Genomic DNA, 27575 nt, shown 5'->3' on the forward strand with positions numbered 1-27575 from the left:
GATCCCCGCACCCTCTTACAAGCTTCAGTAAGCTGAATCAGTAAGTTGTAACTAATCCAATGAAACTGAAATCTGAAGCACAGAACGGGCGCGTCCTTGTACTATCACTTTCGCCTGGCGCCGAGCACGAGCAAGGCAGATAAAACGAGAGTGATCGATGGCTATTCCACAACCAAGTAATCCCAAGAAAACCGTGGTCCCTCTCCACTCATTGTCAATTATAATAGAACCAAGCTAAATCACCGCTGCAGCTTCCTTCGACCCCATTAACCCTTTCATTACAGTTGGCGCCTATAAGCGTTCGCTTCATATTGCTCGAAGCGACCTGAAGGCGCCTACAGGCAATCTTATTAGCAATAATTGCAACGAACTTCGCTTGTGTCACCAAGTGAATTCTGATTAAAAAAAAAAAATGCGAGACGCAAGATTGTAGTGTTTAAAAAGCATAATAGAAGACGCGAAACGAATTATGTATCAAAATCTGCCGTCGCGAAAAGGTTAGCGCGAACAGACGAGTGGAACATTGCTCGAAGGGGGTCAGGCGTCGAATGTAGCCTACCTATGTTCGAACGGGAGCGGGCAGCATCCATGCGAGCGTCTTCCACGTCGACCGATCTCGCCTTCGACACCGGAAGCTAATGCAAAACCACGGTAACGTCATCCCCGCGGGACACGAAACTTTTTCCAAATCTCCGCCGACGCGGATAAGCGGCCACGCATAAGCGAAACCGCGAGAGATCTGGGATACTGGGACGGTGGGAGTGATGGGGCCGATTCCTCTCGGGGCGCGAGTATTTTCGCGGGTCCGCGGTTGTCAAGGGTCGCCCGTTCCGTCGCAGGAAGCCCGAGTCCGGGGCCAGGGCGGTCGGGGGCAGCGCGCGAGGGGCAGCAAGATAGGAAAACGCGCGACGTAGAGGCGAGAGCGGAGGCGCGGCGTAGCGGTTTGCGCGCGGAACACGCTGCATCGGCTCCATCGCTAAGCGTGGTCGCGATCGGCCCCGCTGGAAGGGATATATGTAAGACTGCACAGCTTTGTGTTGTCAGACCGTGGAGGATATCGTAGGTAGCCGAGCCGAAGGGAGAGAGATCCTTGCCAGCCGAGGCGTCCGTCAGTGGTGCGTGTACAGACGGCACAGCTTCGCCACTCACCAGAGCAGTTTCCTCGTGCTGCTCGCCACACAAACGTCTATCTTCTACGGGACCATCCTGATACGGCACCCGCGACTCCTCACGCGATCACGCGCCGATTAATCCGTCTAGTTCTTCGCTTGCTTCGGGCGGGCGGCGAACCTCGCGAACACCTGCCGAAACGCGGTGCCCCTGTCCAAACACTGTGCCCCTCGACAAAGTGGCCAGCGGCTGGATTACCAAGCGGATCCTCCGATAGCTCTCCGCTCTGAGAACGGATCTACTGGGGACACCTATCCAGGAGTTTGCTATTCAGAGGTCAGTGAGATAATTGTGGTCTTTCTTCCCCTTCTTCCTTGCCGAGTAGAGGGTGCCTGGGCCTCGGTCTGAACCGTGCAGGGGCAGTCGTGAAAGAAGCAGAGACGACGAAGTGTTGACGGCGCGAAAACACCTGATCGTTTACCGAGCAAAGTTCACGTGGCCTTTTTGCTTTGTTCGATGCACGAACATTTGGGAATGCTTTTGTACGCGATGCTTTGGCACTCGCTGCTATTCGTATTGCACACATATTGGCGTTATTTCTTCTTTGAGTTGTTCGGCACTCGGGCGCTCTGTTGCCAGGACAGAGGAGCTCCTTAGGAGACTTGAATGGGTTAAGAATTAAAGAGCAAGGGAGATTAAGGATCAATTCGGTTTAGTGGCTCTGGTAATTGACGCTACGACGCGCTGGATGCAGGCCGAATTTCAGAGTTCAGTTATTGATGAAAGAAGACGGTCAGTTGACATGCTCGACGGAAATCGAAACGTTTCTGCAACCTGTTCCCCTTGGCGCGTGCTCTGCTTTCGATCTCGAGAACAATAAGAAGCCTGGCTGCGCCTGAATAGATTAAAGTGCGTTCACATTAGACGCGTTGCGAAATAGCGGGAGATTAGTGCAACAGGGAACACGAAACCGCTCGGTAGCGGCGGTTCTTAATGCACCTCGGTCGAGGAAAGTAAACGATCGCGGTGAATAATAAAATCCTGCGTTAAAACGAATGTTTACAAGCACTACTCGAATCGTCGAGCAATTAAGGCCAGCAAACGAAACCAGCCTAATTTTTCTTTCCAAACAATATTTACGCGCTGTCAAGTATTTGCATCCACATACAGGGCACGTCAGTTTTGATGAAACTTGAGATCGTGTACAAGGGATCAAGTAACTTTTGCCTATATCCACAAAATAGTTAATTTTTAATTATTTCTACCACTAGAATTTTGAACTCGTAATTAAGAATTGACGAAAACGTCCCAACTCGGTAGAAAGGGAATAATAAGGAGTTGAATAAGCAGTGCTTGATAATTACAGAATAAAGCAATAGACAATAGTAGTTATTTGTCACTTGTTAATACCTGCTCAGTGACAAATAGGGAATTGCCGATTGCAATGTAATGGCGGACCTATTGTTAAGCTTCAACTTTGCTATCGACCTCCCAGTGACTAAACTGTTTGGTCTAACCGAGAGCAATTCACGATCTGTCTATTCTCTGGAGTCCATGAGCAATCAACAAATACACTCGCCTCCATATAAGCTTATACCATTTGCAAATGTGTCACAAAGTAGATGGTACGCGTTAGACCTAATTGAAACTAAATTACCCCCAAAAGCGGCGGCCACCTGTCGCTAGGTGGAATAAATAATTTCGATTTCGCGATACGCTGCCAGCTTGACTCTATCATTGCCTCAAATGCCAAAGGTTTTTACCCCGGTGTTCGAAAAGCGCGTGAATCCGTTTTGCTTCGAATAAAAGGTGCTTTAGCCGTAATGATATGCATTGACACGCGCGATGAAGGATGATACTCGCAGAAATTGACCACTTTGCGGCAACAAGGTGTGGCGCAAGAGGAAGGTGTTCCTGCGTAATGGTCCCGAACGGCGATCATTTATCTGCGAGACGTCGAACGCGAAATTCGTCGGGAGAACGCTCTTCTCTATTTACTCGAATCGAGTCCCCGTTTGACAAACGACCGTCGGACGGAAATTCTTGGCGGTATGACGCCAGAAATGTTGACGCTGCAAAATTTTAAATTGCAGGCCTGGCATCGCGCGACAGGCTTATCGGAAATTCTAATTCATATTATTTGCCCGAGACATCGAACAACCAATGTTTGGAGATCTCTTAACGTCTCCTCTGACGGAAGCGTGTCTGCGGACGGGAACTCCGCCAGCAGATCTGCGAGCGTACCAGAAACTCCACGCGTAGTAAATCATCCGCGTAGCGGAAAAGATTGGGCTTCCCCTAAATTAGCGTCGACGATTAAGTTACTACTCTAAGTGGGATAAGATTTCTGACCCATTAAGCTTGTAATTTAATCGAGTGGCCGGAGATTTATCGGAGCCGCTGGTTGTATTGTAATAAACAATCGCTTGCATAATAGGCCCCAAAAGAATGAATGGAAGAATTTATCGCGGTGGCTTTTGGCTTATAAACACACGCTTACGTCGCAACGGAAGAGAAGCCTGAAATTTTAGTGCAGCGTCGTGAACAGAGAGGGAACTGGAATTAAGGGGCTGAGTAAAAAACAAGCTCGTGTCACATGTGAATAAATTTTCGTTTCTTTGTAATTCGGTTCTGCAAAGCAGGTAGTGCAATTCCACCATCGCGTAATATGACAGCATGCTCCGCATAATATAATAGTGGGTAGTTCCCCGAGCAGAAACATATTAAATTCTGAACAAATCTTTCTTCTTCGCGCTGAGAAAAAACAAATCCGCCGTGAAAAAGGGGCCCATGATATGTACTCGGCTCCTCGTGGACGCGTGACAGATGTTTCATTGCTTTCAAGATGGAGATAACAGATATGTGGAGAAATTAATCATTTGTACGAAGCAAACACAGAAATGAGCGTTAAAAAAATTCTCGTAATGAGAATACATGGAAGTATAACGAAAGAAAAATATTAAGACATATTGGTAAACAATATAATTAATTTTTCAGCTAAAATTTGATTATAGTTGTCATTTGCCGTTTAAAATAATTACAACTTAATTTCTACTTCAACTTGCTTTCCTCTAAAATCATAAAACTGTGGCATGTGATTTTTCCCACTGGGCCCCTCGATTGCCGGTGCAAGATTCGCTTCGTTTCACTAACGCAATCGCGGCACTTGGAATTCCGACGACCGAAATTGGTCCCGCTCACGGCCGTCAGGACTCGGCGCCCTTCATCCATAAAACAGGCGGGAGAGTGAATCGCGGTCGAAAGGGAGAGCAACGGTTTTTTTCGTACCATCCTACGTGAACGAGCCAGCTCAGTTTTACCGTTGCTTCTGAATCGATCGCTGAACACTGCTCCACCCGAGTTAGCTAAATTTTCAGAATGTGAAGTTTGGAAACGATTTGGAGGACAACGTCGATAATTACAGTAAGAGTTCTGTGCTTTCCACTCGACGCCGTTTTCTCCGATGCGTTCTGACTAGAGAATTCAATCTGGGGATCGTAATCCCGGCTGTTTTTTGGATCCTAAAACTCCCGGGATTTGATATATCAAGTTATAATTTATCCCGAGAATTTTTAAAAACCTAAATTACTTTATGAACAACTGAAAAATATAAAAATGGACTCCAAAAAACAGCCCGGATTCCGGGACTGAATTCCCTAGTTCTCACGCAACAAACTGTTCACCAAATGTGCGCGGCCCCACGGTTTCAAATTATAATCAGGTTTTGTCGATCGATGAGTGCAATTATTCCCAAGTCAAAGTGTTTCCAATCTCGTGGTTCGTGGGGGTAAATGGCGTCACTGAGCACAGCCAGTGTTAGTTTACGAAACAACCTTCGGGCAAGGTTGTCTATTAATCGAAGATCAATGCCATTTTCTTAGATTCTATCGGGGATCATGAAATTCCACCGTTCCGCGACGGGAATGCTGTATGTATAAGAAGACGCTTAAGGTGTCTGCTCGTTTGTTAGCAAAATCTGCCCAGAGGCTTTTTTCTACAAAAATGTCGCGATAATTCCAAAACCTGGAACATTCGAAAGTGGGTAATACCTGTGGCCAATATAAAACAGGTACTGTGTTTATCTTATGTACCCTAAGGGTTTTGAGCACTGCTAAACACTAAGTTTTGATAAGTTTCTTTTCCGTTTTTTGCAAATAACATGACATGACCCTTAGAAAATTGTTTTTAGGGAGTTTTTAATGCTGCTAAACACAGATTTGACCTTATTTTTTTTAAATGCCATTTGGGCATAACTCTGCCTTGGACGGTCCCAAGTCGGGGTTGAGAAAAGAGGAGAGCTCCTGTTTTGATGGTGATTTGCAATAAAATTTGTGCTTACCTTAGGCGTCGTATTATATAGGATAGTGCCCTGGCAAAGACAGGCTTAAATACTAGTGGTAAATAATGAAGTACCTACAGATTCATTCTGTCATTTCGAAGCTTCTGAGGTTATAAGCTAGATGCAGTAGACTCCCTCTTAACTGGTCTGGGACAGACTTCTGAATCTTTTATCACGTTCCCGTACACAGGCAGCACATACAATTTTGGATAGAACCTTTAAAAGTTGTAAAAATATTGAATTACAAAATATTGTGAAAATAGTGCCAAAATATTGTAATCCAATGCTTTACAATTGCAATATTTTATTAAAAACATTAGTGTTTTTATCACTTTTTTAACCCCTCGTTAACCCTCTAAATGTGAGCCACCCATAAGCTGATATTGACGCTCTGTACCTTCTACCTGCAAAATAAATAGTTCTTTCCAAAGCCGACTTACACACTATTTTTTCTTTCGAAGTATTGTATCCGAACAACAATTCTGTAGAATTTTAACTTGTAATATTGAAATTTGTAAAAGTTACAATTTTTCAAAGATTTTCTTCGTTTTTTCTCGACATGTGGTAATCTAGAATTTTTTTTACAAAAACGGTAATAAAATTTCAATAAAAAATCTATTGGAATACATTCTAGAGACTTCGAAATTGACCTATGATTTTTTTCACAAAAATTGAATTTTTTAGAGGAGAATGGCGGTCGTTCAAAGATTGCTCTGGGTGTGAGCCACCCAGGTATGTCAAAGTTGATCGAAAAAGGAGGTGTGTCAGCGAAGGGTTAAGTTCTATCTAAAATTTAATATTCTCGTCGAATACGACTATACGAAAATCACTGTTGAGTTCAATTCTTTACACTTTCCGCGTTTCCCTTTTATTATACATATTGCAAAGGTAAGACCGGAAAATGAACTCATCCGTGCGGTTAAAGTTTCCTCTATGATTGCAAATTCCGCGAGCCACGCATGTGCTGCGTAACCCGGAATATGTAAATTTTATTTTCCTGCTGGGCCTCGCAACGAAAATGTGGCTGGTTAGATCGGAGACCGGTTAAAGCCCAACCAGAGATGAGGAAGGTCTGTACTGTAGTCGAAGACAAACTTCCAAACGTTCACGGTTACAGAAAATATCGAAATACCGAGTAGGTGCAGTCGCAAGTAAAATTTATTACGAAGGTCGCTCTCATTCCCACGCGCATGCAATTAAAAAAGAAATACACCAATTTCAATGGCTCTTTCGATCGCCACTGCGCGCAGAAGGGGGAGAATGCCCTTGAAGATCGTGAATCGAACGTGGACAAAAAAGCGCGTCGAACCCACTGAGAAATGTCAACTTTCGCTCGGTTAACGATTCGCTCGATACCCCCGTCCTTTGTGTCGCCTCGTCAGTTTCGCGATCGATCTTAATTAAAATCGGCGAAGCTTCTGGCCCGAAAGGACGACCGCTGGAAATCCTGGGGCGATCGAGTAGCGTTGCGAGCGTCACTTTAAGGGGACTAGGCAAAAATCGATTTTTTTTATTGCATTTTCCGAAAATACTATCTTTTCTGAATAAAAGGCCGCTTGGTTTACGGTAAAATTCGCTAAATTGTAGATTTGGCAGCTAAAAACGTCAAGCGGCAACCTATAGCATCGCCTTCGCCCAGAAAGTTTTCTCGAATATTTTTTTCTCTTCATTTTTTCCTGACTGCGAACGAATTGAGGTTCAGATCGACTTGGAAAAAATTACAGGATGTGTAAAACGTGTGCCTTTTCGGGGCAAACCTCTTATAGGGTCCGTAAAAATTCGAGATTTTCATAAAAAAATTAAGAAGTCACCGAATTTTTTAACCCAGACCATCATTGTTTGTGCGCTAGAAAAATCCGGCGACTTCTTAATTTTTTTTATGAAAATCTCTTATTTTTACGGACACTATGAGAGGTTTGCCCCAAAATAGCACATGTTTTACACATCTCGTAATTTTTTCCAAGTCGATCTGTACCTCAATTCGTTCGCAATCAGGAAAAAAATGAAGAGTAACAAATATTCGAGGAAAACGCGTTTAAAGTTTCTGGGTAAAGGCGACGCTATAGGTTGTCGCTTGACATTTTTAGCTGCCAAATCTACAATTTTGCGAATTTTACTCTAAACCAAGCGGCATTTTATTCAGAAAGGATAGTACTTTCGGAAAATGCAATAAAAATTCGATTTTTCGACTGCCTAGTCCCCTTAAGTCCACCGCCGCAATGCAACTGCATTTCGACCAAACACCGATTGCATGCAATGTCATTGGCAGTGTGGAGAGGGGCGGGTGATGGGAGGGTGGCAAGGCTCCCTGGCACTATCGATAGAAAAAGGAACAAGTAGATTAATACCCACGACTGATAAAATTCAAGAGCTTTGTAAAAAGAAAGGAAAACTAGATTTCACTTTTTAAATAATTTTTTATAATCACCTAATAAATTCTACTAAATTTGCATTAAAAATATCTGTATCCCTTCAACTCGGCTACCCCCAAAGTTTAAATCCTGATTTCCCCACTGGTCGTAGGTATAACTCGAGGAAATTCGTCAGACTTTTCCTCGAAAGATTCGGGGGAAAAAATCGTGTTGACGAGAAACAGAACCGTGCGAGTGATTGACGCCATTGCGCGCAACAGTTTTTCGGTAGCATCGCGGTGGTGTTGCGGCGGTGGACGACCGGCCTAAGCCTGAGCGACGAAAACGTCGCGGCGAACCGGTGGTGCAACGAGGACCATTTTAATTTGCAATCGCGATCGGACCTCGGTCCTGCGTCACGCCGAACCGTCAATCGCATTCCCGCGTCGGGCGCTTTGTCTTATTTCCCACCGGGCGGCCGTATTTGTTGTTCGTAAGAATTTTCGCCGCGCAACCGGTTTCTGCTACGGTTTCCTCCTACGGTCCTTGCTCAAGGATTGCGCGTAGGATTCAACGCCTTGCATCGGCCAGCTGCGTCGCGCCGGCAACATTAATTTCACAGGCTTCACCCGCCTTGAACCCTGCAGCCAGGAAAGGAGTCTTCCCCTTTTCTTCGGAGCAGGCTCCACTCAGACGGAACTAGGTAATTCACTTTGTTTACGTCGCCATTTCCCGGTTTTCCACCTGCGAGGCTGCTCGTTGCAAAACGGTTCACCTGTGACGAAAGCGGGCGTCATTTGACTGGAACCGCCGAGCGGTGTCCAGCGATAACTGCTCGGGCACGGGGGACGTCAATGTTCGTAATAACAGCAGTCAAAGAACGATCAATTTTCTCCGCGGCTCTTGACAACTCGCGATCATTAAATGGTTCGCGCCGCATTTTGTCCCAGATGGAAATGAGGCGTGAATGCGGCATAAAAAAGATCGTTAGATACCTTTCGTTGCGACATCGCTAATTTCCTCTGCCCTACAGTGAAGTTGTTACTCGGACGATTATCACGAGTCCCACTTGACCCGCTTACTTTTCCTCGAACCCGGCCACTTTTAACGCAACCAGTGTTACCAACCCTACGGATTTTTTCCGCAGATCTACGGATTTTTTAGTTTATCCACGGATCTACGGAGTGCAAACTGAAATCTACGGATTTTTTTACCTTAAATTATTAAATTAATACTATTAATATGTATAATTTTAATACTAAGGTAATTCGAAGTTGATGAAACAAAAGATTCTGATTCTGATTAAAGAAATCATTTACTGTTTAATTTGACCCATTGATTTTACGATCCAACCCGCCGATTTACTGCGGGTAGCTAAATTCCGCTTCGCTACAAGAGCTTTTCATCGCGCTTAATCGAGTACAATAGGAATTTGCAAAATTAATTTCAGAATCTTTGCATATGAACCTTTTTAATTCCTTTTCTTGAATTTACGTCGAGACGAAAGGCTTTGGCGAAAACGACTTTCAGGGAAACATTATTTTTGGGAAAAGCTCTTGTACTGAAGTGGAATTAGTAAAAGTGGATTTCACAACTTTTGCACGTGAAGTTTTTTCGTAATTTGTGAATTTTCGTGGTGACAATAATTTTTTTGAGGATGTCAGGGGAGGGTCGAGATATAATATTTCTAGAAAGGATTTGGGAAAGGACGGTTTCCATGAGCAAGGGAATTAGCTTCTATCATACATGTAATAATTAACACTTCTGAAGAAAATCCGTAGATCAACGGATTTTTCAAAGGGGGATCTACGGAATTCTACGGAATGTTGAACTTTTTCTTTACGGATTTTCAAAAATCTGAGTTGGCAACACTGAACGCAACGTCACTTTTAATGCCTCCACCACCGGTCTCCGATATCCCAGATCGCAAGCGGTGGGACGTTTTTAATTTTAAGCAACTGATGAGCTCCGTGGAAAATAGGCACATGTCACGTATGCAGGAATTTTCGTCTCTTTGCGCCATTAATTGAGGAGTTGCAGTGGTAAACGATGTTAGTGACAGTAGTTCAAATTTTCTGTAGAATTCGTCACTCATTTTCTCACTTACATCGTTCATCACTCGTTTATAAAAAGATTAGTGCCGTGAATCTTCGGTGAACCCAGCAATCTTGCTGGCACTTTCATCGTTTTCACCACAGCGAAGGTTTTCACCCACGATTTTAGCTCTATCTTGCGATAGCTCCGTTCAAATCAATTATTCTACCTCATAACTTTTGCCACCGAAATTCACATCCTTTCTGCTAAAGACTTATCTTTCATTTTTTTTTCGCGCTTACATCATTTACCATTTTAACTCCTCAATTCATCCCTACAACGCAGTGCAAGAAAGTCATAAAAAAAATTACGAAACGGTGGCATTTGCCTGTTTTCCACTGCGCCCCTAAATTTCAGATCGAGGTGATATTCCACATCGTCGTTTCTGCTTTTCATTTCGAATGAAATTCGCGCAGATCTGCTTTTCCCGCGCCTTTAACGATTCCCCCAGCCTAAGAATAGCGAGGATGGAGTTGGCAGGAACTCGACGAAGGTTCGCGTGTTTACAACGGGGAAGTCCCGCAGCCAGGTTCAACGTTCTTGAGATTCGGGTGTAGCAGGGTTTCGGGAGGGACAGCCCCGTGGAAAGATTTCGACCGTTCCCATCGTGTAGCCTGGCTGACCAGCATTCAGATCAGCGACGTTGCGAAAAAGGGGCGGCAGAAGAAAGAGCCTCGCATTAACGACCCCGTTCACCTTGGGTTTTAGCATTCGCTAGCGAGGTTTCTGGCCCCTTCCAAGTGGCACATAGCCTGCCAGTCAGGAATCGAGTTGCATCCCTTGATCCTCATTGATCTTTCTTTTTTATTCCTGGTGTTTCCCCGCTTCTCTGTCTGCTCTCTTTGCTGCCGCTTCGAGGACGAAGGCCTCTCGAGACACTTTCGATTCCTCGCGCCCACACCGATGAACCTCCTCTTGCTACGGTTCCACTCGGGGTAACATTTGGTGATCTGTCGCTTTAGTTCGTTCAGGGTGTTGCAATGAGTTACGGTGAGGTGCTTCTCATTGCTCGCTGCTGGCAAACTTTTCGACAGATTTGGGCAGTGACAGAATAGAAAATTATTTAAATAAAGGATCGAATAAAAATGTTGCTCTCCTCTGCTCTTCGACAAGTCTTTCCTGGTTCTCTGTTCGTAAGTAAATTTCAGAGAAGTCTAAAGAAAGACAGCCTTTGATTAGATGACCTTCTGATATCAAACGTGAGATTACCGTTTTGCAATGGGTACTTACTTTCTTCAGTTGTGTCTGTAACAAACACGAAGTGAATCATCAGATTTCTGACGCTAATCTTGTTGTTTGCTGCTACACATTTCTTTGCAAGAAACCAGAACAATATTTCATGGTTACGAGCTCGATATCTGTCAGCCCGAGCTGGGGTTTTCAGGAAACCCGTAAGTAGAGGACGTCAGAGAGGAATATTCAAGATAACATCCGCGTGCGTCGAAACGGATGAGTGCCGACTGGGGGTGAGTGCCTGAAGCTGACCAGTGTGTGGCAGAAGCGTCCTTCCAGTTGGTCTCCGGAGAAATTATAGAGAGCCTGCGAAGAGTTTAACGAGCTTAGAAAGTAGCTACTGTTAATCCTCATCCGTCCCTTGTATCAATTTGACACGAACGCAAGTGTACGCAGTGCACGTCGCGATAACTGTATAATGCAGTGTGCTCTGCATATCGATATATTATTCGCGAACGATGCGAACAATCGTATGCCTGAATATACAGAAATTTGCAAAGTCAACTATTTATATTTTCATTGAATTGATTATTTTACCATTGTGCCATTTTGACACCAAGAGAGAAATTCAGTTGGGAAACTGAGGGACGGATGAGGGTTGAAACAAATCTTGCACAGCATAATAATAGAGGGTAGTATTCAGAATAATCTACTCCAAAACTATCGAGCTAAAAGCGACGGAAAACACCTTCTTTGGTCTTTTAAGGGCAAGCAGGGAAAGTGTATGCTTGTGAGTTGCCATTTAAGGGATCATTCTACTTTGTTCGGTCGAAGAATTACGTATAATGAAATAAATCTTTTTGGAATTATTAAGCTACTCTTATATTACAGAAATTATATAAAAAGATTTTCCTGAATTTGTTTTAAATGTCTTTTTACAGCGTCAGTATGACATCTTAAAAAAGATGTAGGTATCTTCGTGGAGCATGTGATTGCCCCACTCAGGCTTATCTGAAACAAAAAATTCGAAAAGATTCTTAATCTGTATGAGTGTCGCTATCGCCCGTAGCTGAAATAACAATTTTTGTCGAAAAATAACCGAGAAAAAGGGTGTTTCGTCAAACTTGTTTTCAAACTGGCGCGTTTTCAATCAAAATTATTAATTGAGCTACGGGCGATAGAAAAACATTTAAAACAAATTATAAAAAAATTCTTAATATTTTTGTGTATAATATAACAGTAACCTAGTAAACACCAAAAAGATTTATTTAATTATATGTTAAATTCACTCAGCAAAAAATCTTTAAAAATAGTTTTATTTGTCAGCCGATCAAAGTAAAATGACCCCTTAATAGGCGTTTATGGTCCGTGTTTTACAGAATATAAAAATGCTTGTTCCAGCAAAACTAAGCATAATCGTAGGTACCTACATATGGATATACAATTTTTTTAAATTATTTTGATGAGTAGAACCGATCCTGAAGAAATGTCCCACATTTCCATAGGTAAACACGTGTCTTCCCTTCCAGTCCTTCAGATTACTCCCCATTACAAAACCCTCTGTTGAACATACATATTTCTTCCTCCCATCAGATGCTCCCAGACCCAACATTAGACTACATCTTCCCTACAATAACTCCACGAGTAAAGCGTACCTCCGAGAATTCTCCGAACAAAAAATGACGCCGACTCACCTTTCACAACGACGTCACCATCAGCGTCCACCTGATTGCGCGACGAACGGTAGCGATTTCAGTAATAATCCCGTGGCCCTCGAAAAGAAACGGGTCCAAGCTACCTGCTGGACCAATTCGACCATGGAACAAATTCCAATGCGACAACTGCCACGCTTTAATTGCCCACGGTGGTTATAATCGTGCGGGGCGCAATTAGAGGCAGGCGAAAATTATTCAACGTCCCTTCCCATGTCATCGCCAGACGTCCAAGGATGAGCGTTTATCCCCGTCTTCCACGCGGATTCTCTGGAAGCCTCAATGACTCACGGACGTTAATTTACGTTCCACTTTCACTTGGAATTCCCCTTAAGCGTTCTTTAAGAGCGTGGAGTCCGGGCCGCGGACATGGGGCGCGAGAAAAGGACGAGACAGCCCGGCTCACGATTAAGTAACATATTCGATGGGAAGAAGGGAAACGTTACTTCGCGAGGAAATTATGATCGTTCGAATTGCAATTGTCGCAGCGACTCGTCCCAGAGGAAAGTCCCTCGGGGCTGGAAAGATCCACGTTATCGTTACCACTAAATCACCGCTCCCGCGGGTGGAACATCGAAGTTCGAGCTCTAGCGGCGGGATGCTTGGCGCAGAAGTTTCGTAAGCGTCGTCCTTGCCGAAACCGCAATTACGCTGATGCTCGCCGAGTTTCCTCGGAGGCGAAGGTTTCGTCTTCGCGCCGGGCCCGCAGTTTCCTTGATGTTCGTCTAATTAATTTCCCGCAACGCTATTCATCGAAGGCGAACGTGGACGAGCAGAGCTCGATAGTTCCCCCAGGGACGATCGCGCTTCGATTACACGCCGACAACATCGTTCAGAGGCGGCTAGGCTGTGTCTCTGTAAACGCGGGATTGTTACGTCGAGTTCCTCGCGTAAGGGACCCGGTTATCGCGTTTACAGCCGTCCGCGTGGTCCGCTAGGTATTTCGAGAGGCAAGGATAACCGGCCCGACTGAAACGCTGTTCTTCTTTCCAGATCTATCGCTCCAGGACGCAGCGGGGACAATGTCGGGCATCGTGGAGTGGTACAAAGACCTGATGTACAACAGAAATGGTAACGATCATTAGTATCGGTTGACGATCGTGGGAGGTTCCGTGGTATACTAACGAACAGGTGTCCCTTTCAGATCCGAGGACGAATGATTGGTTCCTTGTGTCTGGGCCAGGACCTCTGCTGATGATCGTGGTTAGCTATGTCTACTTCAGCATATCCGCCGGACCCAGGTACATGAGGGATAAGAAGCCTTATGACTTGAGGAACGTCATGATAGTGTACAATTTTTCACAAGTGCTGGCCAGCATGTACCTGGTCTACGAGGGACTGAACAGCGGCTGGCTAGGGGATTACAATTTCTACTGCCAGCCAGTCGACTATTCGAACGACCCTCAAGCTCTCAGGGTACGGTAATAAACGACTGTGTCCCAGGACCGGGGGTCCCTTCTCTCCAGGGGTCGCATGAAACTGTTGACTTTTATAAATAAAAGTTATTTATCGAACTGTTAACTTTCAAACCATTTCTTGTCTGCTTTCAGTTAACTTTGTACGTTGAGATTTTAATACTGTGGTAAGAGTTCAGTTGCAACGGTTATTTTATGTTCGATGAATAAAAATTCTGGAGGATCGTATATTTTTTAATAGATAGCTAAGGGAAAAATATAAAAGTTAGAGAGAGTTTTTTAGTTAGTATTATTTGAAGAATTGGAGGTAGGATAAATGTAGGAGAGAAAGCATATTGTGATTTTTATATGAGGCATTGAAAGCAAAAACGTACTAACCCACATTGAAACAAAATTAATTTTTCCTCTTTTATATGATTAGTAGAAACTAATGGAATACATTATTGCTACTAACTCAATTTCGCGAAAAATGTGGGTTAGTCCGTTTTTGCTCTCAGTGCCTGAAAGTTTCAACTTCAGATCTATCTACACCGCAATATTTTCAGGAAATCTGCTTGTCACAATTCACTTTTTCAGAGAGGAACAGATGCTCCTGTTTAACTCTTAGAACTTTTTTCTACTTTAAAGGAAATAAAAGTTCCTTGTTTACAGAGAGATGTATGAAATAAAAGTTTCAGTTAATACACTGCATTTTATAGCAGTTTTCTCGGCACAGACACGATAACAGTCATAAAATTACAGTTATTTGATAATTCATTGAAAATGTTAACAGTTTCATTCGACCTCCGCTTCTTTCCTTTCCTTGTTGTTCCCTTGTCAAAGGGGGAGGTTTTCCAGCAGGAAAGTAAATCCCTCCAGGCGACGGCCCTTCAGTTAACAGTGGCATCGATGCGGAATGTACACACCGTTCCGCGTGAGTCGTATTAAATACGCGTCGAAACAAAGAAATATGAAAATTGATAGATTCTTTCAAGGATAGTAGGTTCCAGAGATTTCTGTTTTATTTAAATCTCGGCGTGGACTTGCGTTCCTGCGTTTGCTGGTTCGACTTGTTTCGCGACGACTCAGCTTTCCCGGAACTAATGACAACAATTTATAGCAACGACGTGTTCGTTCGTTGAGGAGTAATTACACCTACGCCGTGTGTCTCGGCCGTGACAATCGGGGTACTTTGCAACTAATAACGAAAGTTTTGCTTACATAAGTGTACGTCGAAATTATTAAGAACACCTGTAGCTTGCCTCCATCGTAGAAACATTGACAGACTTAACCCTTAGCATCATAGTGCAACGCCCATTTGGGTCCTTTTTTATGAACTCTAAAGTGCTTCACTATTACCATATGTAACAAGTGTCCTTACAGCAGAAACACATCCCTAGAATTTGTCCTGTGGTACACTGTCTCGTATTATTAATTACAACTCTTAGTTTCGCCGGGACCACCAAAGGTACCAGATAAATGGTAATTCTTTCTCTCGGTTATTTTGGCTTTCCATCTCGAATAAACTTGATGTCGAGCATAATAATTTATATAACACTTGTTGGAAATTACTCCACAGAGGTAGACAATTAATGTCACACTATAAACACAACTATGGTTTATTATACGAACAATGCACAGTGTATCCACGTACTAGTGTTATTTTATAAAGTATAAAGGTATACAAGAAATAAGAACTTAAATTGACGAGTCAGAACACGATATGCACGACGTGGTCGCATTTCTTAAACTTTACGTTTCGGCCAAGACCCTTCGCCCTCCCCTTCTTCCTAGTTTGGGGAAACGCTGCCCCTTAAGACTAAAAACCCTTACGGTGAGAATCGTTGAACTCCAACAACACTAGCGTAACATTTCGCAACACCAAGCATTAGCTTAACATTTCAATACATAGGTGCCATTGTGCACGATGTAACAGCGGGGTTATATCCATATTTATTCATTTATATAAAAAATTGTTGCACTAAAAATTTTTTCTATTTTTCCATTCACCTTTTATTTTTATACTCGGCATATTTCCGCCAGAAGTTTCTTAAGATGGGTCCGCTCGTGACTTGCAGATGTGCAGAGCTGTGCACGTCTACTTCCTGTGCAAGTTGGTGGAGCTCCTAGACACAGTGTTCTTCGTTCTGCGGAAGAAGAACCGTCAGATCAGCGGCCTGCACGTCTACCACCACGGCATGATGCCGATCTGCGCCTGGATCGGCTGCAGGTTCCTCCCGAACGGCCACGGCACCCTCCTAGGAGTTATCAACGCGTTTATACACGTGATCATGTACACCTACTACATGCTCTCGTCGATGGGGCCGCATATGAACAAGTACCTCTGGTGGAAGAGGCACCTCACGTCCCTGCAGCTCATCCAGTTCAGCATCATCTTCGCGCACAACGCGCAGGTGCTGTTCAACGGGTGCGACTACCCGAAGGTGATCGCGTTCCTGCTCTCTCTGAACGCGGCCATCTTCATCTACATGTTCGGCTCGTTCTACGTGGAGAATTACACCAAGGCGGACCGGCGGGCAAAGGCGAAAGAAAGCGACGGGCTTTCGAACGGGACCAGCGGCGTTACGGTCGACAAGAAAGCGGAATGAGGCGAGCATTCGGCACAGCCCTCCGTACAGTGTTCTTCGAGGATCGCGGACCGCCCTGATCAGAGGACTCGTTCATGTTCAGTAGCTGTTAAATGCTTGCCGTCGGCTGCTCGATACATGCGTTCGTTTCCTGGCAATTCGGAGCAAAATCTTCGATCTTTCAGCAAAGATTAAGTTAAGAACGAGAGCGTGTTAAAGCGTGATTCTTTTCCCCCTTTGAATTGGTTTACAAAGGCGGAGCTGACTTTTGAAGATGTCGAAGCGCCTGTTAATATTTTACGTACCTAGGAATTGCGCGCTCGTGTTTCTGTAATCGTTTCAGCAGCGATGCCTCGTACAGAAGTTCTAATCATCTTTATTACTACCATTATTTTCTCATCTCTGTGATTCTTTCATCTTCTCCCGAACGAGAATTCCTCTTGCAGCTCTGTCTTCGCCGTACACGTGACCTCTGTACACGCGGTCCGTGTGCCGAAGCAGAGTCGGGCATTATTCGAATAAACTTCGATTCGATAATTAATAATCGAACAACCTTCGAATAAGAATTGTGAATAAAATGAAGTTATTCGAGAATAACGAATACATTTTTAATCCTGCGAAACCCTTATTTGAATAACTGGAATAATAAAAATTTATTCGCATAATGCCCAACTCTCTGCTTAACGAACGCGTTCGAAACCCCCGCGTTACGGTGAACGCGTCGATGGCCTCGACAAGAAGCACGAAGTCGATACCGAACGATAACCAGTCGATTCGAAGCGTCGATAACAAGGGAATCGCTCGATCACGGACGACAGTGGCTATCGATCGACCGCCTCGATCATCGATCTCGCGCAACGAAATCGATCATCGGTCGATAAAACAGAACAGAAATCTTCTTTTGTATGAATCGAAAATAATAATAATAATAATAGTGTATTTGACGGAAGTAAAATCCACTTATACAGGGTTTTACTTTTTTAAGTAACGACAAACCCTTAAGCAATAAAGCCCTTCAGTATAGAGGTTTACATCGCAGATATTGTAGACATTCCACGGCTAATCAGGATACACCCGTCACCTGGGTTGATCCCCTTAAAGCAGACAAATTTTTAGATTTAAAAGTGCGCAGGGAATCGGCAAAAATATCATCGTATAACGCCATCCGGTTAGCTGTATCACAGACTCTGTTTATCCGATCGGTCTCCGACAGATTCGATCTAAAGAACCTGACACGAAAAAGGTGTTTGCAACGGAGTGCCCTAGACTGAGCGGCGAGCCCCACCAGACCTAGAATATCAGGGCAGTCAAGCTCATCGTGCAGCAAATTTCGCAAGAATGTGAGATCAAGAACAGATCTGCGGTCTTCCAAGGTGTCCATTTTTAAAAGAGACAAAGTAGTACTGTAGTCATGATCCGAGTAAGCCATACTTCTGCCCAGCAAGAAGCTGGGGTGCCGGAGAAATTTGCGCTGTACCCTTTCCAACATTACCCTGCATTTCGCCTGATGGGGAGCCCAAATTACAATAGCATACTCCAGCCGCGACCTGACCAAAGCACTATACTATATATAGCGGAACGTGCCCACCCCCCTGAAGTCAGCTGAACATCTCTAGACCCCTTAGAGTATATACTACTGAAGGTCTCATTGCCTTATGTCTCCTGTCCTCGAAACTGTCGCCAACATCACGCGAGAGAGAAAGACATGTGCGAGCTGGTGCGAGTAAGAGGTGTACACTGGCGCATGCGTATTGCGAGCGATTGGGAGTCCCTCGTTCTACCCCTCTCGCTCGCACCATCGAGAAAGTATCTCTTTCTCTCTCGCACGATGTTGGCGACAGTTTTGGGATCTCAATGAGACCGCTATGTGTATATGCTCTAAGTTAAACCCATGAGTCCTAGTAGCCGCTCCTGAGATGTTTCGGATATGCTGGGCTCGTCAACAACTCTGATATTGTATATTTTTGTAGACGATTATGTAACGCGTGTACATACATACACATAGTCGAGGTACGAATTCGAATTGAGGCATTGAGAGCAAAAACTGACGAACCCACAGTCCTTGCGAAATTGAGTTAGTAGCAATAATGTATTACTATATGTAGGATGTAATAATCATATAAAATAGGAAATATTATTCTTTTTTTTGTAATGCGAGTTAGTCCATTTTCCTCTGAATGCCTGAATTATTCTACGCAAGAGAAGTTCCTCGCTATGAATGCGAGTTGCGGGAGACGGAATTCATTAGCAATCGCACAGATCGTTTCGACCACCGAAAAAGTATTCCGAATTTTCCGAGCACTGATCGACTGCGTCTCGTAGTAAAGAAATCATGTTTCTAACGTTTATTTCTTCGGTGCGATTTATCATTTGTATTCAGAGCGCGTAAGCGACACGCATGCCTGCGCTGTATTAAACTTAATGTCCATTCCTTCTTTCATAATTACGATACACGAAGCAGAAATAAACGTAAACTAAATTACAGTCGACCGTGTGCAAGCTTGCAGCAACCTCAAGAGAGCGAATAGAAGCTTGCATCGCATACTCGACTGCCTCTATGCCATTCGAACTTTAATTATTTCCAAACTTCATCACCCTACACAGCTTGGACCATCTACATCAGCTAGGCCAGTACCTTAGGTACATCAGGACCAACAATAGAAAAGCACAGCTCTACCAACTTTCTCTTGGGATCCTCGACAACTTTTAGCAGAAAGGATGCAACTCAATGGGTGAACTGGATCAAAGGCAACGACACCCCTTTCTTCCAGAGTCCAGCCACTTTGGAGCGTCTCATATGTCTCTGACGGTACCTCCCGTCGAATCGTTCGTTCACTCGATTCCATCGGCGCTCCCGACTTTCCGCGTCAACTTTAAATCCTGACCCATCGAGGCAAATAATACCTCGGTCGTCGAATACCAGCGCGATCATCAATTATTCATTGGCAGACGTTCATTCGTCGTCAGGGTCATGACCGTGGGACCCACGGGACCTCTTCATCCGCTTCGCACTAAAAATGCCATTCATCGACATTGACAGTATTGTCCATGGAAATTAGACGGGGCTCGTGATCCGCGCGTCAAGAAGGACCAGCCCAGCGATACGAGATGTCATCGGATGGACGTGGAGAATTCATGGCGAAAGAGACGCTGTCGAGTAGGTCCGGGCCGGATCCAATAACTCCGAAGGGTTGCTAAGCGATCTTCCCACGTAATTCACATTGCGCGTGTGGTAGGACTTCGTATATAAACCGAGAGGTCTCTTGTGGCATTGCAAAGTGTCGCTGAACACTCTTACAATTCTTTACAAAAGGCAAGTACGGTATGCGTCAAAAGTTGCCGCACTCTGAGTTTCATAATTTATTACAGTGGGGTGAGAAGCAGCGAAGAAAGCATGATACCTTCCTTAGTATTCATGAGAATGGCTCTCTCACAGTTGAATGCTGCAAGTGTCCACTGTTTTCGTTAAAACAGAAGTTCAACCGTCGAACAACAATAAATTATTCAACTCTGAGGCCGTGAACTTTTGATATAGATTATATAGACTGTATTAAGGCCGTCGCGTATTTTGGCCAGCGTGGCGATACGAAGAGAAAGACTTGCAAAGGGGGCAGCTACCTTCCCCCCTGGCTTTTGAGAAAAAAATCACTTATTTTTAATTCATATTTATTAAGTTTATACTAGAAACAAGTGAATATTTTTAAATTTCGGCTTTAAATTTTTATTTAAATTGGCACTACAAAATGGGTGAAAAAAGCAAGAGCTTGTCTACCCGCACCGCGTGTTTACAGGCTTTAAAAAGGTCTGAAAGGTATTTTGAAAAAGGTGGGGGTTGAAGGGTACAGAGCCCACAAATTGTTTTCGCCACGCTCAGTTACACGAGCTCAGGGTCGTTATCGATTCCTCGCGCGCGTAGGTTGCAAGTATATTATATTACGCTTGAATTTCCATCGGCGATACGTTATTAAAGTTTCTTCCGCGGAATTCGTCGTCAAAGACAGAGCTGCGCGCGCCCGATGCAGATCACTGGCGAGGCTTCTCGGCGCGGGGGACCGCTCTGAAGCTCGCTTTCGAAAACAAAAAACGGAGATCAGGCTTGCTCCCCGGAAACGGCGTGTGACGTATGAATTTGATGAATTGTGACATTACAGCCGGGACACAGTCCGTGCACGAGCGATATTCGTGTCACGCTGATACAGGGATTCGGCACACCATTTAACTATCTTTCATCAAATTTGCTGCAACTAAAAAGATCGACAGTTTTTTCGATGTAGGGGAGACCGGGACTAGTTGATACAGACGAATTATCTCGACACCGTATATATGCAGCTCCATTTCAGCGAGATATGTGAAGATTGTTGTCCAATTGTTTCCTACGATCCAGTGTACGTGTGTGTACATTGACGTTAACAATCGTTTTTTAACTGTTTTCTTTACTATAGAGAAACAGTAAATAGTTTTGATACACCCAAATTGATCGTCAAATTAACATTTTTTCATTCATTTTGTCTGTATTTTCTCAAGTTTCTGCTCACTGTATATTAAAGAGGAAGGATCAAAGTATATTTTAGCATATTTGTTATTAAGTAATTAATTAAAATAAAAAATGAAAAAATTGAAAACAGAATAGCGTATCAACTAGCCTCGCAGAGGGGTAAATTGATACATTTTACCTTCATCCAAATAACATTTTTTCATTCATTTTGTATGTATTTTCTCAACTCTTCATTTACAATATATTAAAGAGGAAGGATCAAAGTATATTTTGGCATATTTGTTATTAAGTAATTAATTCAAATACAAAATGAAAAAAAATTGAAAACAGAATAACGTATCAACTACCTAGCCCCGGTCTCCCCTACAATCGATGGGGTAGAAGGGTGGTTTTCGTAGGAGGATTTATACTCGAAAGTTGCGCGAAACTGTGAATAGAAAACTGCAGGAACGGGGATCATTGAATGAAATTGGAGAAACGTCACCTGATTCGAAATCTTTCCTTTAGTCAGGTGCATAAACGGTGACCATAAAGTACTGTTGCCTTTTTTTTTGCGATTTATGAACGTTGAACGAATGAGGGATCGAAGCTCGGCTACTTTGCATAAGCACTCAACGGTGCTGTGTCGTAATCGATATTCCGTCTTTTTCGCGGAATGTGTGGTAATACTTGATTGTATGGAAATATCAGCGACACACGAAGTATACTATATCCGACGAGCGATTGTGTCCGATCAATGTCTGGTCCCTTCACAACAATTTCATCCCACTCCCTCGCATTAGCTACTTTCCTTCTTGCCGATAATACTGCGAAAAGCGACTGATCTTGACCTTTCTCAGCACGTCGCGTCGTCTTCCACCTTGGTAACGTGTTATACTGTATAATACACGAATTATTACTTATTTTTTAACATTTTCTTATGTCTACCCTCAACTTCATTTTTTGGCAAATACTCTGCACTCTCCTGGTGTCACACTGGTGATTTACTGGTTTTTCTTTTAACAAGTTTAGTACTTAAAATAAGTACTTAAGTTTAGTAGTTAAAATTACTTGTTTTGTCATTTCTTATAATCGTTACTCATTTTCAGTGTATCGTATTTTCTCCATTTTTTTCGTGACGTTTTCTCCAGGCATAACGCCCTCCATCCGAACTAAGTATATTGAAAATGTATTAATATATTAAAAATATATTTGGTTTGGGTGAAGGTCGTTATGTCTGGAGAAAACACAACACAGAAATGAATACTAAAAATGTACGTCCTACTGTAAAGTACTGCGGTGGTTCCGTGATGTTGCGGGGGTGTATGGTTGCAAACGGCACCGGAAATCTCGTTTTTACAGAACATAAATTTTTAAATATTTTATAAAACAGTTTAGAAGAAAGTGTAACCAAATTGGGGTTATTGGAAAAATTTTATTTCCAGCAAGACAATGACCGCAAGCATGCGGCCAAATTGTTTTAAAATGATTATTGTGTAGGTAATACACCACATGGGTTACCTACAGCCCCATAAAATGCCGAAATTAATCTCGTCGAATATTTGTGGGCGGAAACCGGCAGGGGATTAAAAAAGTTCGAGATAACTTCGAAAGACGTAGGTACTAAAACAAAAGATTTTAGAAGTATGGAATTCTATCGAATCTAAAATAACTGAAAAACTAGTGCACAGCAAATAAGGAGCGTATAATTAATGCCGTAAAATAAAGTGCGTATAATTAATGCCGTTCGAATATTTTTGTGACCCTGTTTCAGTACATCTTTGCAACAAATATTTCATAACTTCTACAAATATTATCCGATTCATTTCAAATTTTTATATATATATATATAAACTCGATACTAGTGTCTTTTATAGTAGTTACAACATTACTTATACATACTTTTAGAACATAAGTCTAATATGTATATTTATATTGTTTACAGTTTTAATAGCGAGGGTTCGAATACTTTCATGGCTCACTGTACATATGTATACCGAGATGGTACATTTTCACCCCTCACGGAACACAGAAACGTTTGATCTCAGAAGTTTCTCATAATATTTCCACATAGTTCAAATACTTCTTTAAACATTGAAATTCGGGATTCTATTTTCAATCGTGATGTGTAAAAAAAATTCTACGAATAAAACTACCTAGGAACTGTGGAAGGACATTCGCGATGTGTGAAATTACTGGGAAAAATAACTAATTTATACGAAGAATGTTCTGACACTGACTACACGATGAAAGTGATTCCTTAGACTGGTTATCGGATACTGATAGTGAAAATAAAGATTTCGTCGTTTACATAAAAAAAAAAAAATGAAAAGAGCGCAAGTTAAATAAAGCAGAAAAATATATACGCACGTATTTTCTTAAATGACTTGTTCTTTTCACAAACAAGTTATTCCCGCCCCACCGGTAGAAGTGGATTTACGTCAATCGCCGGTAGTTCTAGTGTGAAACACATTGGACGAGAAAGTAGGAACAAACAGGGTTCGCACTCCAAGTAACAGCGGAAGTATGTATTACGAAATACGATAGATTCAAAGTTGCGTAGGTTTGTATAATTTCTGCATAATTCATCCCGGATGTCTACCGTGATTGCGATAATTCAACGGTTTGCTACCGGGTGGAAGAAAAATCGTGCACGCCCGATTGCACGCTCGCGGTCGGACACATTTTCACCGATTGCGCCACGCTGCTCTTAGATTATGGATTTGCGATTTAACTACGATCGCCATGCGCGCATTTTCAACAGCGTGACTGAGCGAGAAATAACCACCACTAGAAATAGGTTCCATTTTAAAACTACACAGTACAATATTACACGTGCAATTTAGCATACATCAGAATACCGTACAGAAGATAGTGCACATACAATTTAGAGCACATGCGATAAATCACAATTTAGCACACATGCGATTTAGGACACAGAATATAGTGCACGTACAATTTAGAACACATGCAATTTAACGCACATTTTTTTAGTGCACATCAGGATAGCGCACAGCAAGATTTCACGCACAACCATCTTCTCGTCGCCGTCGACTGTTTCACAGCCGACGGTATTATTTAGTTTTGGTTGGGGATATATCAGGGCGGGGGGCGCGTAAAACATGGTAGCGAACCGACGTGACTTTGGGGATGTTCAAAATGAGACTGCGGTTAAAAGTATCGCGCGATGGGGTCAATATCGCTATTGCTGTCAAGGTCATCATTCTGAACATTTCCCTTTAAACTTTTTGGTGATCGGCTTTGGTTTACGAGATATTCGCAAAAAACATAACTTAACATTAGAATTACCGAGTTTAACACATGCATCGTTTCGCTACCATGTTTTACGCCCCCCGCCCTAATCTAGCCCCAACCAATACCGTCGGCTGTGAAACAGTAAAAAAAAATATGCGTTAAATTGCATGTATTCTAAATTGTATCTGCACTATATTCTGTGTCCTAAATCCTATCTGTCCTAAATAAATTGTATGTGTCCTAAATCGCATGTGTCCTAAATAGTATGTGCTCTATAAGTCGCATGTGTTCTAAATTGTATGTGCATTATATTCTGTGCACTATTCTGATACGAGCTAAATTGCACGTGTAATATTGTACTGTGTAGTTTTGATATGGAGCCGAAATGAACATCTAATTAGTCTGAAAATGGAGACCGACAGAATCCACGTACGACATTGCATTCTTTTCCTATTCCGCCAACGAGAATACTATTTTTGGGACTTACGTCGAAGGTGTTTCATCTGAAAGAGTGCCTAAATTGATTTAACACTAAACGCACCACGCCCGGTGGAATGACCGGTTTTAAAATTCGATTAAAAATTCTGCATTAATTTTTGTTTCTTGCGTCCATAAAGCAGAAAGTTTATATGTTAGTTTATTTGTCTGTCGCCTAAAAACATTCGAACGGTAAACTCTGGGATCATGTTCGCAGAGAAATAATAATAAATAATAAACAAATCTTTTTATAAAATCAGAATCTAAATTCCAATCGAATCCCCCTGGTAAAACCATTACTTGTGTATAAAGTGCCGGTAATGTTTATTGTCAAGAGATTATAATAGTGGCGATTTTGGCGTTAATGGCAAGCAACGTCCCTGGCCGGGCGCGGGAAATGCAAAGAAGCGATCCGCAGGTATTATTGGCTGAAAACCCTGCAGAGTCATGTTATGAGCTCGCGAAGCAGCTACGAGGTTGAGCACACAACAGTAATTCTACGCTTACGTGCAATGGAAAAGTTGCTAGGAACATGGGCAGTAAGTGAGCCAGTGGTACAGAGCGTAGATCTTACGGCATCGAGCCCCTTTTCCTAATCTCTCGGTAACAACCACCGCACAGTGGGGTATTTTGCCGATCTGGGCAGCCAAAATTATGTTTCCACTTCAGTCAGCTCCAAACATGCTGCTAGGCTAATCCAATTAATATAAGGCATAAAAAGCAGTATTATAGGGGATAAAAAAATCTCTATTTTTTCAGTCCATCTTCGCTTCACTTCAGACTTGAAACGCGAAAAATTATGCTCCATTTCCTTCGTACGTTCGTCAGAGAAATTATCCAATTGTAGTAGGTATTTTCTATAAATTCAACGAAAAAAAAAAACAAATTCCTGGTTATTTGTTCCTTTTTATCTACACTCATTTTCAAATAGCGTTGTTTTGAAAAATCGCAAACATTTGCAAAAAAATTTCAAGTTTCCTAATGAATAAGACATCAGCTTTCGATTAAGCCCAACTTCAATGCCGGGAAACGTCGGGAAGTACAACTATTGGGCTGAAATTTGAAAAAGAAAATAAGAAACAATACTAGAAAATTGCGTTAATTCGAAACGCTATATTTTAGTTAATATGAGAGCTATCGTAACAAAAAGCGATGGAAACTAGACGCGCTTACCTGTTCTATCAGAATCCATGGCTTACATTTCTAACGGGTACACCAAACATAAAGAATAATGACGTTCAAATGTACGTATACTAACCGTACGCCGAAATCGAATTGTGTACTCACATTCACGACCAAGTTTCGACTGCTCGTACGGGCACTAGGGTTGTGCGGGGGAGGCGGGGGAAGTGTTGTATGCCATTGGCACATGACTCAGCTTTATATAGCGACCTTTTATTTTTATCTGCGTTGAGGTTTTTGTAATCGACTTTTGGCCGCCCAGATCGACAAAATACCCCACTGGGCATGGAGCAGACGAAGGCGGTGCAATTAAGGGGTAATTCCACTGTGAAGTCGCGATAAATTGTCATTTTTTAGGATTTATTTTTTTAGTAAACGGAATGTTCAACGTAAATAATATTTTGCCTACTTATTAATACAAGTATTGACGGTATACAAAAAATGTGTTTTAAATTTTTAATATTTTTTTTTAAATATATATCGCGCTGATGCGAGCGCCTTGAAAAAGCGACGTAGTGCTGGTGCAGGTGATTCCGGGAGAACGACGCATGTAAAACCAAAAATTCAAAGTGTGTTGTAATCATTACGAGTGTGGTTATCGCCGGAACCAGGATTATTTTTACTGATAAAAAAATAACAAGATGGCGGGGTTTAAAGTTTAAGTGTCGAAATACGGTGAATTTGTCAATCATTTTGCCTTTTAAAAAGTATGAAATTTTTAATTAAAAAAGGTTTCCGAGGTCCCTGTGATAGCCACTGATGTGCTGAATAACGTGTGGAAATTTCAGACTGATTACTCAAATAGTTTTTTCGCGTTTAAAGTTTTAAAACAAATTAAAAAAGTTCTTTTAAATTTTCTTTGTATAACATAATAGGAGCTTAATAAATACCAAAAAGATTTATTGCATTATATGCTGTATCTACGAAGAAGAAATCTTTAAAAATAGCTTCATTTTTCGGACGATCAAAGTAGAATAACCCCTTATCAAGGGAAGTTCGGTTGCCCGAAAAATTGCCACAAACGAAAAATTGCCTGATACTTCTATCGAGGTCCTCCACAACCCTGCACAGTTTAAAAAAAAGAAAATCGGAATTTTCGGGCCAACGAACTTCCGTTGTAAGTGGAATCCGCAGCCTCAACTTCCCCACAACCTGTTGACGTGGTGCAACCGATCGTAAGGTGATTATACAATTTTCCGCAATACGCGACTTACGACTTTTAAATATTCAAAGAGATTAAACGTTCGACCAGGCCCGTGCGTCAAACTTGCTTCTTCGTTAGCATATCTAATCGAGCTGGTCCTTCGATCGTCGTACTCCAAGGGGGCTCTGCGAGCAGGGTCGATGGAAAGTTTATCTAGCCGCAGCTGAGCGTCGGGCTAAGGTTACTTAAGGCCGTACACCCTCGGCGGAAGAGGGTCAAAGA

The 27575-nt window shown here is 42.6% G+C and overlaps 1 protein-coding gene across 2 annotated transcripts; it reads left to right on the forward strand.

Annotated features, from left to right (window-relative positions):
• Nucleotides 1–935: 935 nt before the first annotated feature.
• LOC143378771 (very long chain fatty acid elongase AAEL008004) lies at nt 936–16782 on the forward strand. 2 transcript variants are annotated; one of them, XM_076830740.1, is made up of 4 exons: nt 936–1446; nt 13773–13850; nt 13924–14195; nt 16252–16782. In XM_076830740.1, exons 2-4 carry the CDS (start codon nt 13802–13804, stop codon nt 16780–16782), a joined length of 852 nt encoding a protein of 283 aa, XP_076686855.1. In that variant the 5' UTR covers nt 936–1446; nt 13773–13801. The 2 variants fall into 2 exon arrangements, with proteins under 2 accessions (XP_076686855.1, XP_076686856.1); XM_076830741.1 differs by lacking the exon at nt 936–1446 and having other exon boundaries at nt 13755–13850.
• The last annotated feature ends 10793 nt before the right edge of the window (nt 16783–27575 follow it).

The sequence above is a fragment of the Andrena cerasifolii genome, chromosome 2, assembly GCF_050908995.1.
Source record: "Andrena cerasifolii isolate SP2316 chromosome 2, iyAndCera1_principal, whole genome shotgun sequence".
NCBI classification, from domain to species: Eukaryota; Metazoa; Arthropoda; class Insecta; order Hymenoptera; family Andrenidae; genus Andrena; species Andrena cerasifolii.